This window comes from Tursiops truncatus, chromosome X, assembly GCF_011762595.2.
Source record: "Tursiops truncatus isolate mTurTru1 chromosome X, mTurTru1.mat.Y, whole genome shotgun sequence".
NCBI lineage: Eukaryota > Metazoa > Chordata > Mammalia > Artiodactyla > Delphinidae > Tursiops > Tursiops truncatus.
In genome coordinates, this window is record NC_047055.1 from 82,937,857 (window position 1) to 82,963,527 (window position 25,671).

Here is a 25,671-nt window from a genome sequence, read left to right on the forward strand (position 1 = left end):
CCGGCGGGTGAGGAGACAAGCCTCTCGGGCTGGTGAGTGCTGGTCGGCACCGATCCACTGTGCGGAAATCTCTCTGCATTTCCTTCTACAGCCCTGTTGCTGCGCTCTCCTCCTCGGCTTCACAGCTCCCCCCCTCCGCCACCCGCAGTCTCTGCCCATGCAGGGGCTTCTAGTGTGTGGAAACCTTTTCTCCTTCACAGCTCCCTCCTACTGGTGCAGGTCCCGTCCCTATCCTGTAGTCTCTTGTTTATTCTTTTTTGTTTTGCCCTACCCAGGTACGTGGGGGGTTTCTTGCCTTTTGGGAGGTCTGAGGTCTTCTGCCAGCCTTCAGCAGGTGTTCTGTAGGAGTTGTTCCACGTGCAGATGTATTTCTGGTGTATCTGTGGGGAGGAAGGTGATCTCTGCGTCTTACTCTTCTGCCATCTTCCTTCCTCCTATCATTGTATTTTTTGATGTTTGGTAATTAACAAGCAAACAACAGAATCTCACTGATTTAATTTGCATTTCTTTGATTAACATTTCCTATATGTTTGTATTAGCTTTAGAATTTTTTCTTTTGTAAATTTTATGTCTGACTTTTGCCCATTTATTCATGTAGGTCTTCAATATTTTCATATGCCCTTTCTATATATAGTAAGAAATAGTCAAATATATATATAATTTATTTATGATATTTTTTCCTCATTCTACATAAAAAATATGAATATTTCTGTATCAAAAGCTGATCTTATCCATTGTTTCCCCATTCAGAGAGCAAATAATTAACACTGCTGTATTTTTAACATAAATGTATGCATATATCCATGTATATTTCTCTAAAAAGAAAGCTAATAACTTTTATCACATTTTAAAAGTAGGTTCTTTTTTTTAACATCTTTATTGGAGTATAATTGCTTTACAATGGTGTGTTAGTTTCTGCTTTATAACAAAGTGAATCAGTTATACATATACATATGTTCCCATGTCTCTTCCCTCTTGCGTCTCCCTCCCTCCCACCCTCCCTATCCCACCCCTCTAGGTGGTCACAAAGCACCGAGCTGATCTCCCTGTGTTACGCGGCTGCTTCCCACTAGTTATCTATTTTATGTTTGGTAGTGTATATATGTCCATGCCACTCTCTCACTTTGTCACAGCTTACCCTTCCCCCTCCCATATCCTCAAGTCCATTCTCTAGTAGGTCGGTGTCTTTATTCCCGTCTTACCCCTAGGTTCTTCATGACATTTTTTTTCTTAGATTCCATATATATGTGTTAGCATACAGTATTTGTCTTTCTCTTTCTGACTTACTTCACTCTGTATGACAGACTCTAGGTCCATCCACCTCACTACAAATGACTCAATTTCGTTTCTTGTTATGGCTAAGGAATATTCCATTGTATATATGTGCCACATCTTCTTTATCCATTCATCCGATGATGGACACTTAGGTTGCTTCCATCTCCTGGCTATTTTAAATAGAGCTGCAATGAACATTTTGGTACATGACTCTTTTTGAATTATGGTTTTCTCAGGGTATATGCCCAGTAGTGGGATTGCTTGGTCGTATTGGTAGTTCTACTTTTGTTTCTTAAGGAACCTTCATACTGTTCTCCATAGTGGCTGTATCAATTTGCATTCCCACCAGCAGTGCAAGAGTGTTCCCTTTTCTCCACACCCTCTCCAGCATTTATTTCTAGATTTTTTGATGACGGCCATTGTGACTGGTGTGAGATGATATCTCATTGTAGGTTTGATTTGCATTTCTCCAGTGATTAATGATGTTGAGCATTCTTTCATGTGTTTGTTGGCAATCTGTATATCTTCTTTGGAGAAATGTCTATTTAGGTCTCCTGCCCATTTTTGGATTGGGTTGCTTGTTTTTTTTGTTATTGAGCTGCATGAGGTGCTTGTAAATTTTGGAAATTAATCCTTTGTCAGTTGCTTCATTTGCAAATATTTTCTCCCATTCTGAGGGTTGTCTTTTGGTCTTGTTTATGGTTTCCTTATTTGTGCAAAAGCTTTTAAGTTTCATTAGGTCCCATTGTTTATTTTTGTTTTTATTTCCATTTCTCTAGGAGGTGGGTCAAAAGGGATCTTGCTGTGATTTATGTCATAGAGTGTTCTGCCTATGTTTTCCTCTAAGAGTTTGATAGTTTCTGGCCTTACATTTAGGTCTTTAATCCATTTTGAGCTTATTTTTGTGTATGGTGTGAGGGAGTGTTCTAATCTCATACTTTTACATATACCTGTCCAGTTTTCCCAGCACCAGTTATTGAAGAGGCTGTCTTTTCTCCACTGTATATTCTTGCCTCCTTTATCAAAGATAAGGTGACCATATGTGCGTGGGTTTATCTCTGGCTTTCTATCCTGTTCCATTGATCTGTATTTCTGTTTTTGTGCCAGTACCATAGTGTCTTGATTACTGTAGCTTTGTAGTATAGTTTGAAGTCAAGGAGTGTGATTCCTCCAGCTCTGGTTTTTTCCCTCAAGACTGCTTTGGCTCTTCAGGGTCTTTAGTGTCTCCATACAAATTTTAAGATTTTTTGTTCTAGTGCCATAAAAAATGTCATGGGTAATTTGATAGGGATTGCATTGAATCTGTAGATTCCTTTGGGTAGTATAGTCATTTTCACAATATTGATTCTTGCAATCCAAGAACATGGTATATCTCTCCATCTGTTGGTATCATCTTTAATTTCTTTCATCAGTGGCTTATAGTTTTCTGCATACAGGTCTTTTGTCTCCCTATATAGGTTTATTCCTAGGTATTTTATTCGTTTTCTTGCAATGGTAAATGGGAGTGTTTCCTTAATTTGTCTTTCAGAGTTTTCATCATTAGTGTATAGGAATACAGGAGATTTCTGTGCATTTATTTTGTATCCGGCAACTTTACCAAATTCATTGATTAGCTCTTGTAGTGTTCTGGTGGCATCTTCAGGATTCTCTAAGTATAGTATCATGTCATCTGCAAACAGTGACCCTTTTACTTCTTCTTTTCCAATTTGTATTCCTTTTATTTCTTTTTCCTCTCTGATTGCCATGGCTAGGACTTCCAAAACTATGTTGAATAATAGTGGCGAGAGTGGACATCCTTGTCTTGTTCCTGATCTTAGAGGAAATGTTTTCATTTTTCACCATTTAGAATGATGTTTGCTATGGTTTTGTTATATATGGCCTTTATTGCATTGAGGTAGTTTCCCTCTATGCCCATGTTGTGGAGACTTTTTATCATAAATGGGTGTTGAATTTTGTCAAAAGCTTTTTCTGCATCTATGGAGATGATCATATGGTTTTCATTGTTCAATTTGTTAATATGGTGTATCACATTGATTGATTTGCATATATTGAAGAATCCTTGCATCACTGGGATAAATCCCACTTGATCATGGTGTATGATCCTTTTAATATGTTGTTGGATTCTGTTTGCTTGTATTTTGTTGAGTTTTTTTGCATCTATATTCATGAGTGACATTGGTCTGTAATTTTCTTTTTTTTGTAGTATATTTCTCTGGTTTTGGTATCAGCGTGATGGTGGCCTCATAGAATGAGATTGTGAGTGTTCCTTCCTCTGCAATTTTTTGGAGGAGTTTGAGAAGGATCGGTGTTATCTCTTTTCTATATGTTTGATACAATTCACCTGTGAAGCCATCTGGTCTTGGACTTTTGTTTGTTGGAAGATTTTTAATCACAGTTTCAATTTCAGTGCTTGTGATTGGTGTGTTCATATTTTCTATTTCTTCCTGTTTCAGTCTTGGAAGGTTATACCTTTCTAAGAATTTGTCCATTCCTTCCAGGTTTTCCATTTTATCGGCATAGAGTTGCTTGTAGCAGCCTCTTAGGATGCTTTGTATTTCTGCATTGTTTGTTGTAACTTCTCCTTTTTCATTTCTAATTTTATTGATTTGAGTCCTCTCCCTCTTTTTCTTGATGACTCTGGCTACTGGTTTATCAATTTTGTTTATCTTCTCAAAGAACCAACTTTTACTTTTATTAATCTTTGCTGTTGTTCTCTTTGTTTCTATTTCATTTATTTCTTCTCTGATCTTTATGATTTCTTTCCTTCTGCTAGCTTTGGGTTTTGTTTGTTCTTCTTTCTCTGGTTCCTTCAGTTGTAAGATTAGATTGTTTATTTGAGATTTTTCTTGTTTCTTGAGGTATGCTTGTATAGCTATAAACTTACCTCATAGAACTGCTTTTGCTGCATCCCATAGGTTTTGGATCGTCATGTTTTCATTGTCATTTGTCTCTAGGTATTTTTTGATTTCCTCTTTGATTTCTCCAGTGATCTCTTGGTTATTTGGTAACGTACTGTTTAGCCTCCATGTGTTTGTGTTTTTTCACGTTTTTTCCCCTGTAATTGATTTCTAATCTCATAGCGTGGTCATAAAAGATGCTTGATATGATTTCAATTTTCTTAAACTTACTGAGTCTGGATGTGAGAAGAAAGTGTAATCTTCTGTTTTTGGATGGAATGTCCTATAAATATCCATTAAATCTATCTGGTCTGTTTTGTCATTTAAAGCTTCTGTTTCCTTATTTATTTTCATTTTGGATGACCTGTACATTGGTGTAAGTGAGGTGTTAAAGTCCCCCACTATTACTGTGTTACTGTCGATTTCCTCTTTTATAGCTGTTAGCAGTTGCATTATGTAATTACATGCTCCTATGGTGGGTGCATGTATATTTATAATTGTTATATCTTCTTCTTGGATTGATCCCCTGATCATTATGTACTGTCCTTCCTTGTCTCTTGTAACATTCTTTATTTTTTTTAACAACTTTATTGGGGTATAATTGCTTTACAATGGTGTGTTAGTTTCTGCTTTATAACAAAGTGAATCAGTTATACATATACATATGTTCCCATATCTCTTCCCTCTTGCATCTCCCTCCCTCCCACCCTCCTTATCCCACCCCTCCAGTCGGTCACAAAGCACCGAGCCGATATCCCTGTGCCATGCGGCTGCTTCCCACTAGATATCTACCTTATGTTTGTTAATTTATATATGTCCATGCCTCTCTCTCGTTTTGTCACAGCTTATCATTCCCCCTCCCCATATCCTCAGGTCCGTTCTCCAGTAGGTCTGTGTCTTTATTCCTGTCTTACCCCTAGGTTCTTCATGACATTTTTTTTCTTCAATTCCATATATATGTGTTAGCATACGGTATTTGTCTTTCGCTTTCTGACTTTCTTCACGCTGTATGACAGACTCTAGGTCTATCCACCTCATTACAAAAAGCTAAATTTCGTTTCTTTTTATGGCTGAGTAATATTCCATTGTATATATGTGCCACATCTTTTTTTTTTTTAACATCTTTATTGGGGTATAATTGCTTTACAATGGTGTGTTAGTTTCTGCTTTATAACAAAGTGAATCAGTCATACATAAACATATGTTCCCATATGTCTTCCCTCTTGCGTCTCCCTCCCTCCCACCCTCCCTATCCCACCCCTCCAGGCTGTCACAAAGCACCAAGCCAATATCCCTGTGCCATGCGGCTGCTTCCCACTAGCTATCTACCTTACTACGTTTGTTAGTGTGTATATGTCCATGACACTCTCTCGCCCTGTCACAACTCACCCTTCCCCCTCCCCATAACCTCAAGTCCGTTCTCTAGGAGGTCTGCGTCTTTATTCCTGCTTTACCCCTAGGTTCTTCATGACATTTTTTTTCTTAAATTCCATATATATGTGTTAGCATACGGTATTTGTCTTTTTCTTTCTGACTTACTTCACTCTGTATGACAGACTCTAGGTCTATCCACCTCATTACAAATAGCTCAATTTCGTTTCTTTTTATGGCTGAGTAATATTCCGTTGTATATATGTGCCACATCTTCTTTATCCATTCATCCGATGATAGACACTTAGGTTGTTTCCATCTCCGGGCTATTGTAAATAGAGCTGCAATGAACATTTTGGTACATGACTCTTCTTAAATTTTCGTTTTCTCAGGGTATATGCCCAGTAGTGGGATTGCTGGGTCATATGGTAGTTCTATTTGTAGTTTTTTAAGGAACCTTCATACTGTTCTCTACAGTGGCTGAACCAATTTCACATTCCAACCAGCAGTACAAGAGTGTTCCCTTTTCCCCACACCCTCTCCAGCATTTATTGTTTCTAGATTTTTTGATGACGGCCATTCTGACTGGTGTGAGATGATATCTCATTGTAGGTTTGATTTGCCTCTCTCTAATGATTAATGATGTTGAGCATTCTTTCATGTGTGTGTTGGCAGTCTGTATATCTTCTTTGGAGAAATGTCTATTTAGGTCTTCTCCCCATTTTTGGATTGGGTTGTTTGTTTTTTGTTAATGAGCTGCATGAGGTGCTTATAAATTTTGGAAATTAATCCTTTGTCAGTTACTTCATTTGCAAATATTTTCTCCCATTCTGAGGATTGTGTTTTGGTCTTGTTTATGGTTTCCTTTGCTGTGCAAAAGCTTTGAAGTTTCATTAGGTCCCATTTGTTTGTATTTGTTTTTATTTCCATTTCTCTAGGAGGTGGGTCAAAAAGGATCTTGCTGTGATTTATGTCATAGAGTGTTCTGCCTATGTTTTCCTCTAAGAGTTTGATAGTTTCTGGCCTTACATTTAGGTCTTTAATCCATTTTGACCTTATTTTTGTGTATGGTGTTAGGGAGTGATCTAACCTCATGCTTTTACATGTACCTGTCCAGTTTTCCCAGCACCACTTATTGAAGAGTCTGGCCTTTCTCCACTGTACATTCCTTCCTCCTTTATCAAAGATAAGGTGACCATATGTGTGTGGGTTTATCTCTGGGCTTTCTATCCTGTTCCATTGATCTATCTTTCTGTTTTTGTGCCAATACCATTCTGTCTTGATTACTGTAGCTTAGTAGTATAGTCTGAAGTCAGGGAGCCTGATTGCTCCAGCTCCGTTTTTCGTTCTCAAGATTGCTTTGGCTATTCGGGGTCTTTTTTGTTTCCATACAAATTGTGAAATTTTTTGTTCTAGTTCTGTGAAAAATGCCAGTAGTAGTTTGATAAGGAATTGCATTGAATATATAGATTGCTTTGGGTAGTAGAGTCATTTTCACAATGTTGATTCTTCCAATCCAAGAACATGGTATATCTCTCCATCTCTTTATATCATCTTTGATTTCTTTCATCTGTGTCTTATAATTTTCTGCATACAGGTCTTTTGTCTCCTTAGGTAGGTTTATTCCTAGATATTTTATTCTTTTTGTTGCAATGGTAAATGGGAGTGTTTTCTTGATTTCACTTTCAGATTTTTCATCATTAGTGTATAGGAATGCCAGAGATTTCTGTGCATTAATTTTGTATCCTGCTACTTTACCAAATTCATTGATTACCTCTAGTAGTTTTCTGGTAGCATCTTTAGGATTCTCTAATTATAGTATCATGTCATCTGCAAACAGTGACAGCTTTACTTCTTCTTTAACGGTTTGGATTCATTTTATTTCCTTTTCTTCTCTGATTGCTGTGGCTAAAACTTCCAAAACTATGTTGAATAAGAGTGGTGAGAGTGGGCAACCTTGTCTTGTTCCTGATCTTAGTGGAAATGCTTTCAGTTTTTCACCATTGAGGATGATGTTGGCTGTGGGCTTGTCATATATGGCCTTTATTATCTTGAGGAAAGTTCCCTCTATGCCTACAGTCTGCAGGGTTTTTATCGTAAATGGGTATTGAATTTTGTCAAAAGCTTTCTCTGCATCTATTGAGATGATCATATGATTTTCTCCTTCAGTTTGTTAATATGGTTTATCACATTGATAGATTTGCATATATTGAAGAATCCTTGCATTCCTGGAATAAACCCCACTTGATCATGGTGTATGATCCTGTTAATGTGCTGTTGGATTCTGTTTGCTAATATTTTGTTGAGAATTTTTGCATCTATGCTCATCAGTGATATTGGCCTGTAGTTTTCTTTCTTTGTGACATCCTTTTCTGGTTTTGGTATCAAGGTGATGGTGGCCTCGTAGAAGGAATTGGGAGTGTTCCTCCCTCTGCTATATTTTGGAAGAGTTTGAGAAGGATAGGTGTTAGCTCTTCTCTAAATGTTTGATAGAATTCGCCTGTGAAGCCATCTGGTCCTGGGCTTTTGTTTGTTGGAAGATTTTTAATCACAGTTTCAATTTCAGTGATTGTGATGGGTCTGTTCATATTTTCTATTTCTTCCTGATTCCGTCTTGGCAGGTTGTGCATTTCTAAGAATTTGTCCATTTCTTCCAGATTGTCCATTTTATTGGCATAGAGTTGCTTGTAGTAATCTCTCATGATCTTTTGTATTTCTGCAGTGTCAGTTGTTACTTCTCCTTTTTCAATTCTAGTTCTATTGATTTGAGTCTTCTCCCTTTTTTTCTTGATGAGTCTGGCTAGTGGTTTATCTATTTTGTTTATCTTCTCAAAGAACCAGGTTTTAGTTTTATTGATCTTTGCTATTGTTTCCTTCATTTCTTTTTCATTTATTTCTGATCTGATCTTTATGATTTCTTTCCTTCTGCTAACTTTGGGTTTTTTTTTTTTTTTGTTCTTCTTTCTCTAATTGCTTTAGGTGCAAGGTTAGGTTGTTTATTCGAGATGTTTCCTGCTTCTTAAGGTTGGCTTATATTGCCATAAACTTCCCTCTTAGAACTGCTTTTGCTGCATCCCATAGGTTTTGGGTCGTTGTGTCTCCATTGTCATTTGTTTCTAGGTATTTTTTGATTTCCTCTTTGATTTCTTCAGTGATCACTTCGTTATTAAGTAGTGTATTGTTTAGCCTCCATGTGTTTGTATTTTTTACAGATCTTTTCCTGTGATTGATATCCAGTCTCATAGCCTTGTGGTCAGAAGTGATACTTGATACAATTTCAGTTTTCTTAAATTTACCAAGGCTTGATTTGTGACCCAAGATATGATCTATCCTGGAGAATGTTCCATGTGCACTTGAGAACGCTCTGTTGTTTTGGGATGGAATGTCCTATAAATATCAATTAAGTCCATCTTGTTTCATGTATCATTTAAAGCTTGTGTTTCCTTATTTATTTTCATTTTGGATGATCTGTCCATTGGTGAAATTGGGGTATTAAAGTCCCCTACTATGAATGTGTTACTGTTGATTTCCCCTTTGATGGCTGTTAGTACTTGCCTTATGTATTGAGGTGCTCCCATGTTGGGTGCATAAATATTTACAATTGTTATATCTTCTTCTTGGATGAATCCCTTGATCATTATGTAGTGTCCTTCTTTGTCTCTTCTAATAGTCTTTATTTTAAAGTCAGTTTTGTCTGATATGAGAATTGCTACTCCAGCTTTGTTTTGGTTTCCATTTGCGTGGAATATCTTTTTCCATCCCCTTACTTTCAATCTGTATGTGTCTCTAGGTCTGAAGTGGGTCTCTTGTAGACAGCATATATATGGGTCTTGTTTTTGTATCCATTCAGCCAGTCTGTGTCTTTTGGTGGGAGCATTTAGTCCATTTACATTTAAGGTGATTATCGATATGTATGTTCCTATTCCTATTGTCTTAATTCTTTTGGGTTCGTTATTATAGGTCTTTTTCTTCTGTTGTGTTTCTTGTCTAGAGAAGTTCCTTTAGCATTTGTTGTAAAGCTGGTTTGGTGGTGCTGAACTCTCTCAGCTTTTGCTTGTCCATAAAGAGTTTAATTTCTCCATCAAATCTGAATGAGATCCTTGCTGGGTAGAGTAATCTTCGTTGCAGGTTTTTCTCCTTCATCACTTTCAGTATGTCCTGCCACTCGCTTCTGGCTTGCAGAGTTTCTACTGAGAGATCAGCTGCTAACCTTATGGCGATTGCCTTGTGTGTTATTTGTTGTTTTTCCCTTGCTGCTTTTAATATGCTTTCTTTGTATTTAATTTTTGACAGTGTGATTAATATGTGTCTTGGCATATTTCTCCTTGGATTTATCCTGTATGGGACTCTCTGTGCTTCCTGGACTTGATTAACTATTTCCTTTCCCATATTAGGGAAGTTTTCAACTATAATCTCTTCAAATATTTTCTCAGTCCCTTTCTTTTCTTCTTCTTCTTCTGGAACCCCTGTAATTCGAATGTTGGTGCGTTTAATGTTGTCCCAGTGGTCTCCGAGACTGTCCTCAGTTCTTTTCATTCTTTTTTCTTTATTCTGCTCTGCATTTATTATTTCCACTATTTTATCTTCCAGGTCACTTATCCGTTCTTCTGCCTCAGTTATTCTGCTATTGATCCCATCTAGAGTCTTTTTCATTTCATTTATTGTGTTGTTCATCATTGTTTGTTTCATCTTTATTTCTTCTAGGTCCTTGTTAAATGTTTCTTGCATTTTGTCTATTCTATTTCTAAGATTTTGGTTCATCTTTACTATCATTATTGTGAATTCTTTTTCAGGTAGACTGCCTATTTCCTCTTCATTTGTTAGGTCTAGTGGGTTTTTATCTTGCTCCTTCATCTGCTGTGTGTTTTTCTGTCTTCTCATTTTGCTTATCTTACTGTGTTTGGGGTCTCCTTTTTGCAGGCTGCAGGTTCGTAGTTCCCGTTGTTTTTGTTGTCTGTCCCCAGTGGCTAAGGTTGGTTCAGTGGGTTGTGTAGGCTTCCTGGTGGAGGGTACTAGTGCCTGTGTTCTGGTGGATGAGGCTGGATCTTGTCTCTCTAGTGGGCAGGTCCACGTCTGGTGGTGTGTTTTGAGGTGTCTGTGGACTTATTATGATTTTAGGCAGCCTCTCTGCTAACGGGTGGGGTTGTGTTCCTGTTTTGCTAGTTGTGTGGCATAGGTTGTTCAGCACTGTGGCTTGCTGGTCATTGAGTGAGGCTGGGTGCTGGTGTTGAGATGGAGATCTCTGGGAGATTTTCACCATTTGATATTATGTGGAGCTGGGAGATCTCTTGTTGACCAATGTCCTGAAGTTGGCTCTCCCACCTCAGAGGCACAGCACTGACTCCTGGCTGCAGCACCAAGAGCCTTTCATCTACACGGCTCCTCAATTTGGGATGATTCGTTGTCTATTCATGTATTCCGCATCTGCAGGGTACATCAAGTTGATTGTGGAGGTTTAATCTGCTGCTTCTGAGCCTTTTGGGAGGTTTGAGGTTTTCTGCCAGCATTCAGTAGGTGTTCTGTAGGAGTTGCTCCATGTGTAGATGTGTTTCTGGTGTATCTGTGGGGAGGAAGGTGATCTCTGCGTCTTACTCTTCCACCATCTTCCCCTCTTTCTCCCCAACATTCTTTATTTTAGAGTCTATTTTATCTGACATGAGTATTGCTACTCCAGCTTTGTTTTGATTTCCATTTGCATGGAATATCTTTTTCCATCCCCACACTTTCAGTCTGAATGTGTCCCTAGGTCTGAAGTGGGTCTCTTGTAGACAGCATATGTATGGGTCTTGCTTTTGGATCCATTCAGCAAGCCTGTGTCTTTTGGTTGGAGCATTTAATCCATTCCCGTTTAAGGTAATTATCTATATGTATGTTCCTATGACCATTTTCTTAATTGTTTTGGGGTTGTTTTCGTAGGTCCTTTTCTTCTCTTGTGTTTCCCACTTAGAGAAGTTTCTTTAGCATTTGTTGTAGAACTGGTTTGGTGGTGCTAATTCTCTTTGCTTTTGCTTGTCTGTAAAGCTTTTGATTTCTCCATCGAATCTGAATGAGATCCCTGCCAGGTAGGGTAGTCTTGGTTGTAGGATCTTCCCTTTCATCACTTTAAGTATATCATGCCACTCCCTTCTGGCTTGTAGAGTTTGTGCTGAGAAATAAGCTGTTAACCTTTTGGGAGTTCCCTTGTATGTTATTTGTCATTTTCCCTTGCTGCTTTTAATAATTTTTCTTTGTCTTTGAGTTTTGCCAGTTTGATTACTATGTGTCTCAGCATGTTTCTCCTTGTGTTTATCCTGTATGGGACTCGCTGTGCCTCTTGGACTTGCGTGGCTTTTTCCTTTCCCATGTTAGGGAAGTTTTCGACTATAATCTCTTCAAATATTTTCTCTGGTCCTTTCTCTCTCTCTTCTCCTTCTGGTACCCCTATAATGCAAATGTTGTTGCATTTAATGTTGTCCCAGAGGTCTCTTAGGCTATCTTCATTTCTTTTCATTCTTTTTTCTTTATTCTGTTCCACAGCAGTGAATTCCACTGTTCTGTCTTCCAGGTCATTTATCCATTCTTCTGCCTCACTTATTCTGCTATTGATTCCTTCTAGCGTAGTTTTCATTTCAGTTATTGTGTTGTTCATCTCTGTTTTTTCTTTAATTCTTCTAGGTCTTTGTTAAACATTTCTCTCTTTTTTTTTTTGTTGCGCTACACGGGCCTCTCAGTGTTGTAGCCTCTCCCTTTGTGGAGCACAGGCTCCGGACGCGCAAGCTCAGCGGACATGGCTCACGGGCCCAGCCACTCCGTGGCACTTGGGGTCCATCCGGACCGGGGCACGAACCCGTGCCCCCGCATCGGCAGGCAGACTCTCACCCACTGTGCCACCAGGGAAGCCCTGTTAAACATTTCTTGCGTCTTCTTGATCTTTGCCTCCATTCTTTTCCCGAGGTCCTGGATCATCTTCCCTATCATTATTCTGAATTCTTTTTCTGGAAGGTTGCCTATCTCCATTTCATTTGCTTGTTTTTCTTGGGTTTTATCTTGTTCCTTCATCTGCCACATAGCCCTCTGCCTTTTCATCTTGTGTATCTTTCTGTGAATGTGGTTTTTTCCCACAGGCTGCAGGATTGTAGTTCTTCTTGCTTCTGCTGTCTCACTTCTCTGGGGTTTTTTTTTATTCTTTTTTTTTTAGAATGATTAGTTATTATTATTTTAAACAAATTTTTGGCTGCACTGAGCGGCATGCAGAGCTTCCCCGACCAGGGATCCAACCGACACCCCTGCCGTGGAAGCATGGAGTCTTAACCAGTGGACCACCAGGGAAGTCCTGTTTTTGTTTATTTAGGTATATCCTGATTTCTCCTTTTTTGAAGGATAGTTCTGCTGGTTGTAGCATTCTTGGTTGACAGTGATTTTCTTTAAGCACTTTGAATATGTCATCCTACTGCTTTTTTTCCTCCATGGTTTCTGATGATCAGTAAACTGTCAGTCTTTTATGTTATGAGTCACTTCTGTTTTGCTGACTTCAAGGTCCTCTCTTTGTCTTTGGTTTTGGTTATGATATGTAGTCTCTGAGTTTATCTGACATATAGTTTGTTGAACTTATTGGATATGTAGATTAGTTTTTTATCAAATTTGGAAAAGTTTCAGGCATTATTTCTTTAAATAGTCTTTCCACCCCTTTTTCTCTCTCCTTTTGGGCCTCCCATATGCATATGTTGGCAAATTTGATCCATCCCACAGGTCCCTTTGGCTCTGCTCATTTTCCTCATTCTTTTTTCTTTCTGTTCGTTAGACTGGATAATCTCAATTGACCTTTCTTGAAGGTCACTAAGTCTTCCTTCTGCCTACTCAAATCTGCTGTTGAAACCCTCTAGTGAAATTTTCATTTCCATTACTTTTCAACTCGAAAATATCTATTTGATTCCTTTTTATGGTTTCTGTCTGTTTATTGGTATTCTTTATTTGGTGAAACGTCATTCTCATACTCTCATTTAGCTCTTTAGACATGTCTAGCTCTTTGAACATGTTTGAAATAGGTGGTATAAAGTCCTTGTCTAGTAGGTCCAACTTCGTTCAGGTAGTCAGGGAGAGTTTTTATCCATTACTTTTTTCCTGTGTGTGGCTACCCTTTCCTGTTTCTTTGCATATCTTCTAATGTTTTTTGAAAACTGAACATTTAAAATAATGTGGCGACTCTGGAAATCAGATACTTCACTCCCCAGGGTTTGTTTTGTTGCTGCTTGTTGTTATTTGTTTATTTACAGAATTTGTTCAGAAAAGTCACTAAAGTAGAAGTTTCTACTCAGTTAGCTTAGTGGTCAGCTAATGATTGGACAGAGATTTCCTTAAATGCCTAGAACCAGTAAATCTCCCAGTGCTTGACAAGGGGCTCTATGTGCATGTTGGGACATACCTTCAGCACTCAGGCAGGCAATTTACAACTGTGCCTTAGCCTTCACTTCCTGCTTTGCAGCGCCTCAAAGTCAGCCAGAGGTGAGTGCCTGGTATTTCTCAAGTCTTTCCTGATCATGCACACAGCCCCTATGCATGCATATGGTCTTTTAGATTCCCAGAAATACGTGAGAGCTTTTCTAATCCCCAGTGGATATCTCATTCCTCAACTTTTCCTTTTCAGCTTTTGGGTTGGTCTTTTGTTTGCCACAACTGTTATCCATCACCTTAAGCATCTGTGACATTAAGCGCTTGCCTTTAAATATTTTTGATAAATGCTCCCCAGGGAGCACTAGGCTTTGGAAGAAAGCTCCAGCTCCTTTCTGTTCCCTACATCACTGGCAATGTGGCCTGTTTTTTTTCAAGGCTATCACTGAGCTGGGGAGAAGTGGATGGGTCTAGGGCAAGTTAAAATGCCACAAAGCTCACTGCTTTTACTGAGATTCAGCGCTTTTTCTTAAATAAATGCTCTCCAGGTAGCTGTAAACCTTTGGTTAATTTCCAGAGTTCTGAAAAATTTTATTATGACAGTTTTTGCCAGTTTTTTCATTGTTTTAATTCAGAAGTGACGTTTTAGAAGTCCTTAACTTTGCCTTTTTTGTGGATTTCATCCATCATGACATACTAAATATTAGTTCAGTATGCATCTCTATGAAAATGACTTTTTCTTTCATAACCATAGTTCCATCATTTGACACCTAAGTAAAGTAACATTTACTTCCTAATATCATTTAATACCAAATCCTTATTCAAATTTCCTCCAGTTGTACCAAAAATAGCTTTTATAATTTGCTTATTTAAACCAGGATCTATTCAAGGACTACACATTTCATTTGGTTATTATAATCTCTTAATCTCATTCACTATTTAAAATTTTTTATTATGAGAATTTTCAAACATCCATAAATGTAGGAGAGTACACAAACACCCATATTCTCAATACTTAGATCCTACAGTTGTAATATTTTTCTGTATTTGCTTCATTATCTGTATCTGTCTGTCTATAGTTTTTACTGAGCTACTTCAAAGTACTTTACAAAGCTACTACAAAGTAACTGAGCTACTTCAAAGTACTTTACAAAGCTACTGCAAAGTAATACTTCAGTATCTCCTAAGAATAAGAATGTCCTCCTACATAACCACACTAACTTTGTTATACTTAACAGTTAATAATTCCCTGAGATCTTCTAATAAACCATTCTATGATCAGATTTTCTCAACTGTCCCTACAAAATGTCTTACATAGTTTTTTTTCCCCCCTAAATCCAGATCTAATCAAGGAGGTTAATTTTTTTCAGATTAAAACAACATGCTTATGTATTATACAGGTCAGGAATTTAGAAAGGACACAATGGGGACAACTTGTCTCTACTCCATGATGTCTGGGGCCTCAGCTGGGATAATTTGAAGGCTGGATGGCCAAGAGTTTGAATCATCTGAAGTCTCATTAACTCACATGTCTGGGGCCTGGGCTGGGTGGACTCAAAGACTAGAAGTACCAAGCAGAGTGCCAACATGTGACCTCTCCATGTGACTAGCTTCCTCACTGCCTGATGGCCTCAAGGCAATCAGACTTCTTATGTGGTTGCTCAGGGCTCTAAGTGTGAGTGTTCCAGGAAGCAGTGCAGAAACTAAAGTTGCCTTTTCTGACCTAGCCTCAGAAGTCATGCAGTGTCACTTCTGTCACATTCTATAGGCTACAAATGATCCTGCTTAGGTTCAACAGGAGGGAACATAGACCCCACCTATTAATAGGAAAAATGTCAAAGAATTTGGGGCCATGTTTTAAAGCCACCACACACACAAAACTATGGAGAACGATATAAAATATACCCAAGAATCCATGACTGAAAATTGTGCGTTAACATTTTTGCTAGATTTGCTTCAGATCACTTTTTAAACAAGTAAAATATCAATATCACCTTTAAAGAAAGGACTTCAACCTCCTGAATTGCCTGTTCTAAAATCTGCATACTGCTTATACAGAAAGTCTCCTTTATAGCAATAACAATAGCTAACCAACCAAGGAATCTTTAAATCTAGGTCAGATACCACCACCACCTCTTTTTTTCCTGTAACATTGACTTTTTTCATTAATTAAAAAGAGTAAAATCCCATACACTCACCAATGAGAATCAACAGTTGTAAAGATTTTGCCATATTTGATTCATCTATAACTTTCTTCTTTTTTTAAAAACTGTCTAAAGCAAATCCCAGATAGTGTCATTCCCTCCCCACCCCACCATGTACTTCAGTATGCATCTCTAAAGTATACATTTTCTCACATAACCACTGTCCTGTCATCATACATAACAAAATTAATAATAAATTGATAATTCCTTGATGTTATCTAATACTAAGTCCATAATCAAATTTCCTTAATTGTCTAACAAGAAAAGGCATTTTCATAGTGGATTTGTTTAAATCAGGATCTGAACAGGGTCCATATGGCATTTGGCTATCACGTTTTTTGAATATCTCTTAATCTAGAGAAATCCTTTTTTGTTTGATGCTGTTGATTTGTTATAAAAACTAGTATAATTGTCCTTTAGCACATCCCACCTTCTAGATTTGTTTGTTTGCTTCTTTGTGACATTGTGTTTTTAAAGAAACCAGGCCAGTTATCTTATAGGATGACTGTTTGCCCTCGGTGTCATTTAACTTTTTTTTTTTTATTTCTGTTTCCTAAAAACTGGAAGTAATATGAACTGCTTACTTGATGTTAGGTCTTGGCAAAACTACTTCCCAGGTAATGCTGTAGATTTCCTATTGAATTGCATTAGGAGGTGCATGAAGTTGGCCATCTTTCTGTTAGTGACAATAAGGGGTGATCCCCTGATCTCATCATTGTAAGGTTAGTTTTTTTTTTTCTCAAGACTAGCAAGTCATCTGTGAGATAATACTTTGGTACTGTGTGAATATCCAATTCCCTAGAATCAGTTATTTCATTAGGGCTTACAAACGTGTGATTTTCTAATTTTGTCATTCCTTTTACATTTATTAGCTGGCATTCGTCTGTAAAGAACAGCTTTCCCTCATCATCTGGGGCTGTTTGGTTATCCTGAAATACACTTCCTATGTAAAATGTGGGATGAGTAACTTTTTTGATTCAAGATTGTTAAGGCATTATATAAAAAGGTTATACAAGAAGGTGATCTTCTTTAGGAACTCATAGCCTGGTTATTAGATAGATTAACACACATCAGCATTAGGGAATGAGACAGGATAGTATGTGCTATGTATTAAGTGACTTGTACCTAAGTTCAGGGGAGGGGAGGGTTCAGTGTGAGCCAAAGAGGTCCTAGCCGTTTTGCACAGAAGATTGATTTCAGCTTACTTTTGAATAATGGACAGGTTTTAAAGAGGTGGAAAAAAGGGAAGAGGGTACTCCAGGCAGTGTAGATGATGAGGATGAAGGCACAGGGAGAGAGGATGAGCTGTACATGTTCTGGAGGTGTAATAAGGAAGCCATTCTGTCTGGAGAAGCTGAGGATATGGGAATGGAAATAAGGTTGGGGAGGTAGGTAGGGAGTAGAACATGGACAACTTTACATGCCAATTCAGGGAAATTAACTTTTATCTTTTAATCAGTGTGTGCTTTGTGTACCTTGGGCATTTGTGAATTAGCTTTTTACCCAATGGGAAGCAAAATCTGGCTTTGTAAAAAGCTCGAAGCAGGAAAACCAATGAGACCACCTTTGGGGGGCTCAGAGGTAGGGAATATGATTGTCATTCAGATAAATGTCTTCATTCTGTTCCTTCTGCAGCCCGTGTGACCCCAACTCTACCAAAGCAGGACCGTCCTGTGCGTGAGGGGACTCGGGTAGCTTCCATTGAGACAGGCTTGGCTGCAGCAGCTGCAAAGTTGGCCCAGCAGGTAAGTGCTGACACTCAGGCAATGGCCCTGCCACTGATTCCAGTTTGATTTGGAGCCTCAAAACTCAGACCTCCAGGCTGACAGGATCTTACCATTGTCTCATTGGGAAGTGGGTAACTTGTGATCTTTATCCATGGCAGTATCCCAGCTCCCTCCTATATCCTACATATACCAACTCAGTGACAAGCTACTTCCACAGAGCACACCGTTGAAATGATTTAGGATGAAAGAAAATAGGGGGCCAGAGAAAAGCCCTTGAAAATATCACTTGCCTTTCTGGGTGTGTGAAAACCTCTCAGATGGGAAGGACCAAGTCTGTCCTTGGGTGAGAGCTCTTGTCTTCAGATGAAGCTCCAAGGAGGTGACTCAGTTGAGTACACTCAGTTTCTCAGTCTCTCATCTGTATCGGAATTTGGTTTTTTCGGAGAGAGGCTTTTCTTGTCCTCTGTACCAAATACTTTGCCTGATCTTCACCCCATGCTTCCCAAGAAAACTTCACCCACTAATTTTTGTCCTAGAATCAAGTTAACTTCCTAGCATGTTATAGTTTTCAAAGTTCTTAAATGTGCTTGGCAACCCTGAGAGCAGTTGGAAGTGAATCTTGTGGTTCTCTCCTTATCAGTATCCCCTTAGATCCTCATGCCACATCCTATAGCTTAGAGCATTTATTGAGCATCTGCTTTATGTTAGGTGCTTCCATGTGTCTCATGTAATCTGCTCAATAACCCTTTTCAATAGGTAATATTTTCATCATTTTACAGGTGAAGAAAATGAGGCTCTCTTTAAGTGACTAGTCCAGGATAATACAGCCAGTAAATGGAGGAGACAAGATTCAAACTCATATCCTCTAACTTCAGATTTCATGTTACTTGCTATTAAAATAAAGTGAAATAGTTAAATGTTTATATAATTCAGTAATTACATCCTATTTAAATAAAATTTAATAGAATGATGTTTTTCATATGATGTTCTGTGGAGTTCCAGAGTTTAGAAATGTTTTGGAGGCTATTGATGGAAGCCAGCAGAGACCAACCAGTACAGGCGGCCATTCTTTGTCCAGAACTTTTCTCTATTATGTATATCCTAGTGCCATGTAAGATGTAATTTGTAAAAAAAGGAAGTTTGACTGCTTTAAATGAACAAATTAATTAAAGGTTTGAAAACTACTCTTAGTGCCTTCTGTGGAGCTCACTTCTGTGGAGTTGATCAGAGATGACCTCAAAGAAGAGATTTGAAATTGGGAAGGGTTTTGCAGGCTAAGCTTTTGGAGGGGAAAGGGTGGCATTCCAGGAGAAGGGGATTCCTTCGTAAGCACACAAGGCCCTCTTGATTTGCCCTCTGGTTACCTCTCCTCCCTGACCTTGTGTCAACCCTTCATGCATGCCCTTTACACCACTCATACTATTGCATTACGGTACTCATTGTTCATTCAATGTATCAGACTGTCTCATGCCTCTGTGCCTTTGCACAAACCGTTCCCTCTGCCCATTGGGAATCATGCCCTCTCAGATGCCTTTACCTAACACCCCTTCACACCATCCACCACCAGTTTATTTCAGTGGCCTTCTGTGCTTCCATAGCATTCTCATGGTACTTACAATCATAAGTGTACTTTTCTTTGTTCCTTATTAAACTGTAAGGGCCTCAAGGGTGAAGACATATCTAATTTGACTTGGTATCCCTACTATGTTAAGCATGTGTTTAGTCATTGTTGGTTGAGTGAATGAATGAATGAATAAAAGAATGAACAGATCTTTTTGGATTGGAGGCTTCTTGTTGGGGAATGGAGTAAGATAAATAGAGGTTAAAAAATGAATTCTGGAGCCAGCCTGCCTGAGTTCAAATCTTCTCCCTCCCACTTGAGCAAGTTACTTAATTTCTCTGTGCCTCAGTTTCCTCATAGACTCTGTCTGAGGATTAGATGAGGTAATATATGTAAAAGCTCTGAGAACAGCACTTGCCACACGGTAAGTACTGTAGACACATTAGCTTTCATCATTATCACTACAGGTTGGCTAGGTATAAGTGGCCAGACGATGGATGACCATAAATGTCAGGCCAGGGAGTCTGAACTTGGGTGGGGACTTGCTGATGGCCTTTTGAGATAAGGTGAAAGTGGCCCTGTCATAAGATAGTCTAGTCTTCTGTGGGGGGGGATCTGGATGATGTATATGAAAGGGAGATTGGCAACAAAAGTAGAAAATTTTAAACTATGTGATCTAGGTATGAAGAGATAATTTCTGGATTCAGATGAGAGAAATGGGGGCAGAAATGCAGTTCTTGGTATGGATGGAGTAACAAGTATTTTGGCTGATAAAAGAGACTCTGAAGACAGATGGCTTGGGTCTGAATCGCAGCTTGGCCACTTACTGTTCCTATAACCTTAGGAAAGTGACTTAACCTCTCTGTGCCAGTTTCTTCTCATAAAAATGGAATTATAATTCTTTTTTTCTCATGCTTCATAGGAGTATTAAATGAGTTAAATTATAGAACAGTGCCTGGCATATATTACTAATATTATTATTCTCGTCCCACAAAAATTCCTAAGGTAGCCACAGCCTGTCAGATCTTCCGAAGGCAGGAGTAGGCCTGTGTTGCCAAGAGAAGGCAAAGAAATGTAATCACTGAGTTGGTCTCTGTGGCTGTGTAGCATTTCAGAAGGTGAAGTCGTTCACATGCTCTCAGCACCACCTTTCCAGGTTCTCAGGGGTCCAGGTGCCCACTATAAAGGTACCCACTACACAGTGGATAGTATATTCATAGAGCAATGGATGGATGAAATCCAAGATATTGTGAGAAGTGACACAACTCCTTATTCATCCCTCCCATCCAAAACTGAGATTTTAAGATCCAGTGACCTGGAAGACTGTCCTCTATTAAAAGAAAAGACCAGCAAGAAGAATAGAAACCATTGTAAGAGATGAAGATAGAATAATAGTTTCTCATTTGTTGAGTACCTACTATGTGCTATGTGTTTTATGTCATTATTTAATCTTTCCAGCAGCCCTGAAAACCAGCTATTGTTTTGCCCATTTTACAGATGAGGCAATTGAATTTCAGAAAGATTAGTAACTTGACCAAGGTCATCCAACTTAGGGAGCACAAGCCTAGATTTGAACCCAAGTTTATCTCATTCCAAAGCTGCTACTCTTTCACTCGCAGATGTCCCATTTTGAGAATTGTGCAGGGTGGGTGTTCACATAGACCTAGTTGAATCCTGAACCCAACAACTGTTCAGCTGTGAGGCTTTGGGCTCATGTTTCTTAATATCCCTGTACCTCAGTTTTCTCATCTGTAAACTGAGGGATTTTCCTTCTCAGGGCTGTTCTAAGGAGTAAATGAGGTCAAACATATAAAGTGCGTCAGCTGCTGGTGTAAATTTAGCTATTATTATTAGTCATGTCCATGGTTCACCTCATAAGTGGCAATTCTAGGACCAAAACCCAAGTCTCTGAACTCATTTACCCTTCTGTTGCCACTGTACTGGTTAGTAGCAGTGTTGACTTAAGAATGGTTGATACCAAAGGACCTGAGGTATTGGAAGGCCTGTGTGTTGTGTGTACATATATCCAGGCTAAGCTTGGAGTAGGGGCAGGTTGTAGAACCACACTGACCACCGTCTAGATTCCTTTCTGGGAAATTTTCTTCTCTTTTCTTCACTCCTAAATTCTCCCCTCCCATTTGGCTTGTGTTTCAGGAGCTACAGAAGGCCCAAAAGAAGAAATATATCAAGAAGAAGACTTTGTTGAAGGAGGTAGAACAGCCTCGCCCTCAAGAGCCTAATCTCAGCGTGGCAGTACCAGGCCCAACTCTGGCCACTACACCCCAACTTCTCACCTCCTCCTCACCCCTGCCTCCCCCTGAGCCTAAACAAGAGGCCCTCTCAGGAAGTCTTGCTGACCATGAGTATACTGCTCGTCCCAACGCCTTTGGCATGGCCCAGGCAAACCGCAGCACCACACCCATGGCCCCTGGTGTCTTCTTGACCCAGCGGCGCCCTTCAGTTGGCTCCCAGAGCAATCAAACAGGACCAGGTATGACTGCCATATGGTTGTAGAACTGAGAAGGATCTTAGAGTCACTGGCTTCAAACCCTTAAGCATTCTGGTAAATGAGAACACCTGGGAGGGACAGTGATGGGCAACCTAAGATACTTGGACTTGACCTCATAGGCCATGAAGAGACATTGACTAGTGTTAAGCAGAGACAAACCCAGATGTGGGTTTGGGAAGATCCTTCCGGTAGGCCAGAGTGGAGGGTGGGTTGAAGGTGGGAAGTCTAGGAAGGAGGCACATACACAAGTCCAGGCTGCAGTGAAGAGAGGCTAGGGCTCTGGCAGAGGGAATGAAGGAGGGGATAAATTGATCAAATATGGAGGAGGTCACATGGGACACGTGATTGATGTGGTGATGTGGTGATGAGGTGATTTGATGTGGGGAAAGAGGAAGCGGGGAGGGCTCAAGCCCTCCTTTTCCTCACTTTGGCTCTGAAAGCCCAGTCCCTAGAGTACGCAGCTCAAGGGTGATGAGATTGGTGCGGCATTGGGATGATGAGGATGGGGTTTCTAATGAAACAAGGCCCTGGGAGTGGCAACTTCAGGGACACTGAGCTATAATCACTAACCAGGCACTTGTTCAATCCTGGTGGGCAGGATAAGAAGATGGAGAGGCACAATCATCTTGCAGAAGTTAGGAAGGAAAATGATTGGGACCAAAGAAATCAGTGGGGAAAAGTAACCAGACAGAGTAACCAGGGAGTCTGTAGCCACTGCAGGAGGTCATAGGAGGAAGAGCCAAAGCATGTGGTGTTGGATTGGAGTAGTTAAGGAGGGCCTCTTGGCCCAAGATGGTCCTGGAGCCAGGCATAAGGATGGGGAGACTGTGGGCAGAGGAACAGAGGAGGGGGGTGGCCCAAGGACAGTTGGTGCTGGAGCTGCTGCTGGCACCCTTGCCATACCCTTTGCTTACCTCTCCCTTCCCCCACAGGAAAGCGTCCCAAAAAGGGCCTGGCTACAGCAAAGCAGAGACTCGGCCGTATCCTGAAAATCCACAGAAATGGCAAACTGCTTCTGTGATCCCCTTTGTGTCCTACCCCTCACCCCTTCACCCCCACTGCCTTCTCCGTTGTCAATTCTCGGGGCACTCCTGGATCCTGCCTGCCCCGGACAAGGTGCTGAGGCGCATTGTCCTGCTTTCTTGGAACTGACCAAAGGCACGGACTCTCCCATGGGCCCCTTCACCTACTCCCTCAACTCCCTTCCCCACTTCCACTGGAGCATCCTGCCTGCCTTTTGCATATCTCTGAGTAGCCAGTAAATGGGAGAGGTTTCCAGCTGACTAGAGCCCTCTTTTCTGCTGCCCCAATCCATTTCCCTTTCACCAGCTTTGTCTGCCCTTTACTGTCATCCCCACTTAAAGCTGGAAAGCAGGACGAGGAGAGGCATGAGGAGAGCCTGGGCCCCTCGGTATTTCCCTGGTCATGAAGTGGGAGGCCCAGTGCTCAACACTTTCTGTGGCTCCATCCCTGTCTCCAGAAGCTTGCCCACCTCTGCCCATTCTCCTGCCTCCTCTTAGCCCAATGGATGTGTCCCACTCAAGACTCGTTCCTGGGAGAAGGCTCTGGCCTCTGCCCCCTCTTGCCAAATGCTTCATGGAAATAAAGAGGAGGGCCCAGAGTCTTCTTGCTGCGCCACCGTGGGCCATTTCCAGAGTGGCCTAGAAAGGCCATGGGCTGACTTCATTCATCCTCGGGAGGAAGAGAGATTCCTGTCACTTCTCAAGGTGGGGAGAGGACCAACACCCAAGACTTTGACCGAGACTTTGTAGCCCATTGGAGGAAACTACTTTTGGGTGGCTACAGACGAAGCCACCTCTCCCAGGGTGAGCTCCAGGGATTTGCCTAGAGTTTGAGGTCCTGCAGAACATTATCCACATAGCTTTGGCTGGGCCCCAGGATGCAAAAACCATCTCCCAAACGCCTTGAAAGCATCTGCCACTGAAGCAGATAGCCCTTGCTCTACGGCCTGATCCCTTCACCCGTACCACAGAGCACAGCCTGGACCTTCTGGAGAGGATGTGGCAGGACAGCTCACCCCAGGTTCTCCATCAGGAGCCTCCCTGCTTCTCTCCCCACCTTGAGGTCTTGGTCTGAAGAAGACTTCAGAACTCACATCTTCACTCCTGGACCTTTACACTCCCAGATGTCAGGTGGACGCTCAAGCAGAGTGCTGATGTGGGGGGAGCCCGAGCCTAGGAGCGGAGATGCCCACCTGTAAAGGAGCAGATCATCTGAACCTCCCACCCCCTCTTCCCTTTGTGAATGTTTCTATTGTCCAGACAGTGCCCACCCCCTCCCTCACCCTCCCCCAGCTCCCTCCACCTCCCACCTGTCTTGCCTCCCTGGTGACCTGGACTGGATGGAGAATGTCTCCCTCTCTCCATTTCGGCACTGCCCAAGTGGAGTGCTTCATTGTCTTCTACCCCCCACTTTAACTTCACCTCAGTTTTCTCAGTGCTTCTGGGGAACTTAACAGCTACTGTGCAGGCCACAGGGAATATGTGAGGCTTCCCTGGTTGTCTTCGTGTCTCCAGTTTGTCTTTCTTTTCTCCACAGCCCATCTACTCTCCTTCCTTGGAATCAGGGGTCCCTTAGCCCCATTTCCTTTTCCTATCTTGGGGGCCCCAGGGGCCAAGCAGTCCTCCATCTATTCACACCAAAGGCAAAAAAGCCTGGCTACCTCCCCCTTAGCACGTGAGGTTCCCACTCCCCTTCCCTCTGTTTCTGCCCAGCTTTGCTTTTCTTGGGGATTTCAAAGCAACAGAGGGTAGTGAGGGGAGGGAAGGAGGGCAGCCTGTGTCCCTGTGTAGGCAACTGCCTGACTAGGCCCTGACTGCTGTAACCAAGACCAGGACCCCAGCCCTTCTGCCCATTAACACCCCCCTCCCCTTGATCCTTCAAAGGCAGCTAAATTGCTAGCATATCCCCCCTGGTTCCAGGCCTCTTTCCCTTCTGTTTCTTTGTTAAAAGTTTTGTGGAGCTGAAACCCAACCTCCATTTGACTGGGTTTCTGTTTAATTTAGTTGGGCTCTCAGAGCTGGCTGTTTGTTGTTTTGTGTTTTAAATGAAAAGCAAGTTTACCCTCAGATTTACGCTTTTCCAAAGAGGCTAGTGTGCTTTTTTTTTTTTTTAATGTTTCAGGTTCTAAGTGAAGTGAGTTGGGGAGGGGTTGGGAGTGGTTGTAACCAAGGTTTAGAACATGATGAGAGAGTTACCTCTGGTCTCCAATCCCCAGCACAGAGCTGGGGCTTGGATAGGGGGCAGGGAGAGAGGATTTCTATTCACCTTTAATATATTTTTACAAAAAAGCAATTTAAAAACAAGCCCACCGCTTCTGTACATGTCTAAATATATTTTTAGAAGTGGGTAGGATTGTGAATTTCTGATGCAGGGCCTTTTTATAAACAGGTTAGAATAGCATCATACAGACTTCTCTGTTGGTTTTTTTTCCCCCGTTTTTTTCTTATGTTGTGTTACTAATGTAATTTATATATTTTTTTTAGATCCTCCCTTTCCTATAGAGATAAAAGTGATTTATCTTGGCAATTGCTTTGCTCAGCATTCTTTTTTTTTTTGGTGGTGGTGGGAGTGGTGGGGTGTTGGGGTCCAGGAGTACTGCCTTCTCTTTACATTCTGTCTCTCTCATCAACTCACCTCTTCCCTAGTGCACAGCCTTATGCCTGAGGTGGGGAGGGGACAGGATCCCTGCCCTCACAAGAGACACAGTTCACACACCAATAAGTCAAAAGTATAGTGA

General features: G+C 40.8%; 1 protein-coding gene across 9 annotated transcripts in view; it reads left to right on the plus strand.

Moving 5' to 3' along the window:
• Nucleotides 1–25,460, plus strand: part of PHF8 (PHD finger protein 8) — a 112,589-nt gene extending 87,129 nt beyond the window's left edge. For 6 of the 9 annotated variants that reach the window (XM_073799227.1, XM_073799226.1, XM_073799225.1 and 3 more), the window contains 3 exons: nt 17,750–17,859; nt 21,557–21,893; nt 22,844–25,460. In XM_073799227.1, coding sequence (XP_073655328.1) covers nt 17,750–17,859; nt 21,557–21,893; nt 22,844–22,932 — 536 coding nt within the window. In that variant the 3' untranslated portion in view covers nt 22,933–25,460. Of the gene's footprint in view, nt 1–17,749; nt 17,860–18,620; nt 19,613–21,556; nt 21,894–22,843 lie in introns of those variants that run through there. The other 3 variants (XM_073799230.1, XM_019943609.3, XM_073799229.1) reach the window with 2 other exon arrangements.
• The last annotated feature ends 211 nt before the right edge of the window (nt 25,461–25,671 follow it).